General features: G+C 39.2%; 1 protein-coding gene across 1 annotated transcript; it reads left to right on the plus strand.

The window, feature by feature from the left end:
* Window positions 1-2,458: 2,458 nt before the first annotated feature.
* Window positions 2,459-3,400, plus strand: LOC129494552 (olfactory receptor 13F1-like). Its single transcript, XM_055301483.1, has one exon. The coding sequence runs from the start codon at window positions 2,459-2,461 to the stop codon at window positions 3,398-3,400; it is 942 nt and encodes a 313-aa protein (XP_055157458.1).
* Window positions 3,401-3,703: the final 303 nt, after the last annotated feature.

Below are 3,703 nucleotides of genomic sequence, written 5' to 3' on the forward strand. Positions count from 1 at the left end.
AGGAAAGAGAGTGGTGAAGAAAGAAGACAAAAGAAAGCAAGGGAAGCCAGAGCTAGACCAAGAAAATTAGGTGCTAAATGGGGAAGGATAATAGAGGAAGCCTCAGCTGAAGCAGTGGTATTTGATGACCAAAGTGAACTAAAGAACAGAAATGTTTAACATTAACATTTCTGGAAATGATCAGTAAAGTGTTTTATATTCATCCATGGGTTGGGGGTTGAAATTTTTTTAAATTTTTTATTTATTTATGATAGTCACACACAGAGAGAGAGGCAGAGATATAGGCAGAGGGAGAAGCAGGCTCCATGCACCGGGAGCCCGACGTGGGATTCGATCCAGGGTCTCCAGGATCTCGCCCTGGGCCAAAGGCAGGCGCCAAACCGCTGCGCCACCCAGGGATTGGGGGTTGAAATTTTAAGATTATAAAGAAGGTGCTAAGGTTTTGTTATCTAAGTCAATGTGAACCAGCCCTGGGTCAGTATAGAGGCAATTATGATTCTGGAAATCAGGGAGACCACAAAATCATAAACTCTTTGTGATTGTCTGAAATATTAGAGAGCTCATGGAATGGAGTGGTGGAGGGAGAATTTAAAACAAGTTAATTTAGGAATTATCATCCTCCTTGTATAGATTAGAAAACTGAGTTTCAAAGAGGCCAAGTGATTTGTCTAATTGTGTGTACTTGTAAATAGCACAGCAAGATTTAAGCCCAATTCTCACACTCAGAGGACAGTGCTCTAAAACCCTACAGAGCATAATTGTGAAGCATTTCAAGCTCTTCTAAGAGTATAAGTGGTTATCGCCTCCCCTGGCCTCACTGTACATTCCATATTTAAAGCTAAGAGCTTATCATCTTTGTTTCTTTTTTCTTCTTCTTTTTTTTTTATCATCTTTGTTTCTTTAAATTTATTTATTTATTTATTTATTTATTTATTTATTTATTTATTTATTTATGATAGTCACACACAGAGAGAGAGAGGCAGAGACACAGGCAGAGGGAGAAGCAGGCTCCATGCACCGGGAGCCCGATGTGGGATTCGATCCCGGGTCTCCAGGATCACGCCCTGGGTCAAAGGCAGGCGCCAAACCGCTGCGCCACCCAGGGATCCCGCATCTTTGTTTCTTAAATGAGCTAGTTTCTTTAATGTTACGAAAAGAGTGCAGATGTAAGTGACAAGTTGAGAAATCCTCAGGCTTTTGTGTTGACACAGAGAGCTAGTGAAAATTTACTTATTTGAATATGTATCAAAATTTTCCATGTCCAAGGGAGTATTATGTTATTAAAAATCTTAAATGTGAATTATTACTTTTCTAATATTATGGGGAGCAAACTCTTGAAAAACTCACTTCTACCAAGGGTGGGAGCAATTGGGTCATGCATATATGGCCTCAGTTTGGTATAATATATTTGAGTAACATAAGTATGTATAAAGAACGAAGCTGTACTTCAGAAACTGGCATACAGTTTTGATAACTGGGTAAATATTCATGAAAGACAAATTGGAGCTGGGGACAAAGGCCACTTCATGTAGATAAACTGTTGATTAAAGACATAAAAATATAAAATGGCATGGTAAGTATGAAGAACTACATATTGGTTGTTTCAGAACAGAGTGTGGAGGTGGATTTTTGGGAGATGAGAAGGAGGGAGAAGTAGGCAATGATGAGGAGATAAGGCTTGACTACTTGTGATTGATTTCATTTGAAATCCACCTGTAGGACAGTGTTTTTAAAACCATCTCCATACGTGACCAGTTGTGACACATATCATAAGTAATCTGAATTGCAATATAAAATACTGAACGTTGAAAATTATTTTGTTTCTATGAGTGGGTTCAGGATTATTCCATATTCAAAAATGCCTTCCTGAAGATGGAAATCAGGTGATACTGTAGTGACTGGATGCATGTTTATCTATTTATATTCCTTAGTGTACAGCACATCTATCTATTATATTACTTAATTGGCAGGTTTATGAAATGCAACTAAATCCTTCCTCGATGTAACTTTTACAAAATTTTTTTCTTTCTCCAGCAAACCTCCTGTGGTCCTTACTTCATTAGGTCTAATGCATTTTTTTATTAAACTAAGTCTCAAAATGTCTCACTAAGTACATCCCAACATAGAGTTAGGATTCTTACTCTTTGTGTTCTCCTGGTACTCTAGGGCATACTTATATCATGTTACTGTAATTATTTCTTTACTTGACTGTGTGATATTCTATTGTGACTTGCCCAAGAGCAGCTTTTTATGTAATCCAAATCTAGGTCTTCAGTGACTTGTAGTGTATTCAATAAATATTGAATGAATGAATGAATAATTAATCTGGTATTGCCAGAATAATGATTCTTTTAAAACACCCCTACCAAAAACCCCTGAAAGGTTGGTAGAATTTAATTTTAAAATATATACAATGTATATTTTTATTCACTACTGCAGGTAACCAAAAAGGCATAAAATGATCAAGACAAACTTGACAGTCATTTCAAAATTTATTTTTCTGGGATTTACTTACTACTCCAAAGTTGAGGTCATCGTATTTGTGCTGTGCTTGCTGATGTATCTGATCACCCTGCTGGGTAATATAATTCTGATCTCCATCACCATCCTGGATTCCCACCTACACAAACCCATGTACTTCTTTCTCAGCAACCTCTCCTTTTTAGACATCTGCTACACCTCTTCTGCTCTCACTCCAATGCTGGCAAACTTTGTTTTGGGGAAAAACACTATCTCATTCTCAGGATGTGCCATTCAGATGTACTTTTCTCTTGCCATGGGCTCCACTGAGTGTGTGCTCCTCTCCATGATGGCGTATGACCGGTATGTGGCCATCTGCAACCCTCTGAGGTACCCTGTCATCATGAATAGGAGGGTTTGTGTGCAGATTGCAGCTGGCTCCTGGGTGACAGGCTGCCTCACTGCCTTGGTGGAAACAATGTCTGTGCTACATCAGTCTTTCTGTGGAAATAGCATCATCAATCATTTCACTTGTGAAATTCTGGCTGTGTTGAAACTAGTTTGCGTAGACACTTCCAGGGTGCAGTTAATCATGCTGTTGATTAGCATACTTCTTCTTCCTATGCCGATGCTTCTCATTTGTATATCTTATGCATTCATTCTCTCCAACATTCTGAGAATCAGCTCAGTGGATGGTCGAAGCAAAGCCTTTTCAACATGTGCAGCCCACTTGACTGTGGTGGTTTTGTTCTATGGGACAGCTCTCTCCATGTACCTGAAGCCGTTGGCTGTGGATTCACAGGAAATAGATAAATTTATAGCTCTGGTATATGCTGGGTTAATCCCCATGTTGAATCCTATCATTTATAGTCTACGGAACAAAGAGGTGAAAGCAGCTGTGAAAAAATTGCTGATTAGGAACCCTCTTTGTGCTTTTTAAATCCCCAGTAGCAAATAATATCAGTAAACATTAACCTGAGGTATGTTTTAGTGGTCAATACACAATAGAACATTGGGATAATGGGGGAAAACACTTATTTTTAAAAGATTTATTTACTTATTTTACCAAGAGAGCATGAACAAGAGGGGCAGGGGGAGAGGAAGAGAGAGTCTTAAGCAGACTCCACACTGAGTGCAGAGCCTAACATGGGGCTTGATCTCACAACCCTGAGATCACAACCTGAGCTGAAACCAAGAGTTGGAGGATACTCAACTCTGCCCCCCAGGTGCCCCAGAGAGACAC

This window comes from Nyctereutes procyonoides, unplaced genomic scaffold (genome assembly GCF_905146905.1).
Source record: "Nyctereutes procyonoides isolate TBG_1078 unplaced genomic scaffold, NYPRO_anot_genome, whole genome shotgun sequence".
NCBI classification, from domain to species: Eukaryota; Metazoa; Chordata; class Mammalia; order Carnivora; family Canidae; genus Nyctereutes; species Nyctereutes procyonoides.

What these genes read in the sequence shown, in the direction of transcription:
- LOC129494552 (XM_055301483.1), top strand. Translation starts at nt 2,459, where the DNA reads ATGATCAAGACAAACTTGACAGTCATTTCAAAATTTATTTTTCTGGGA.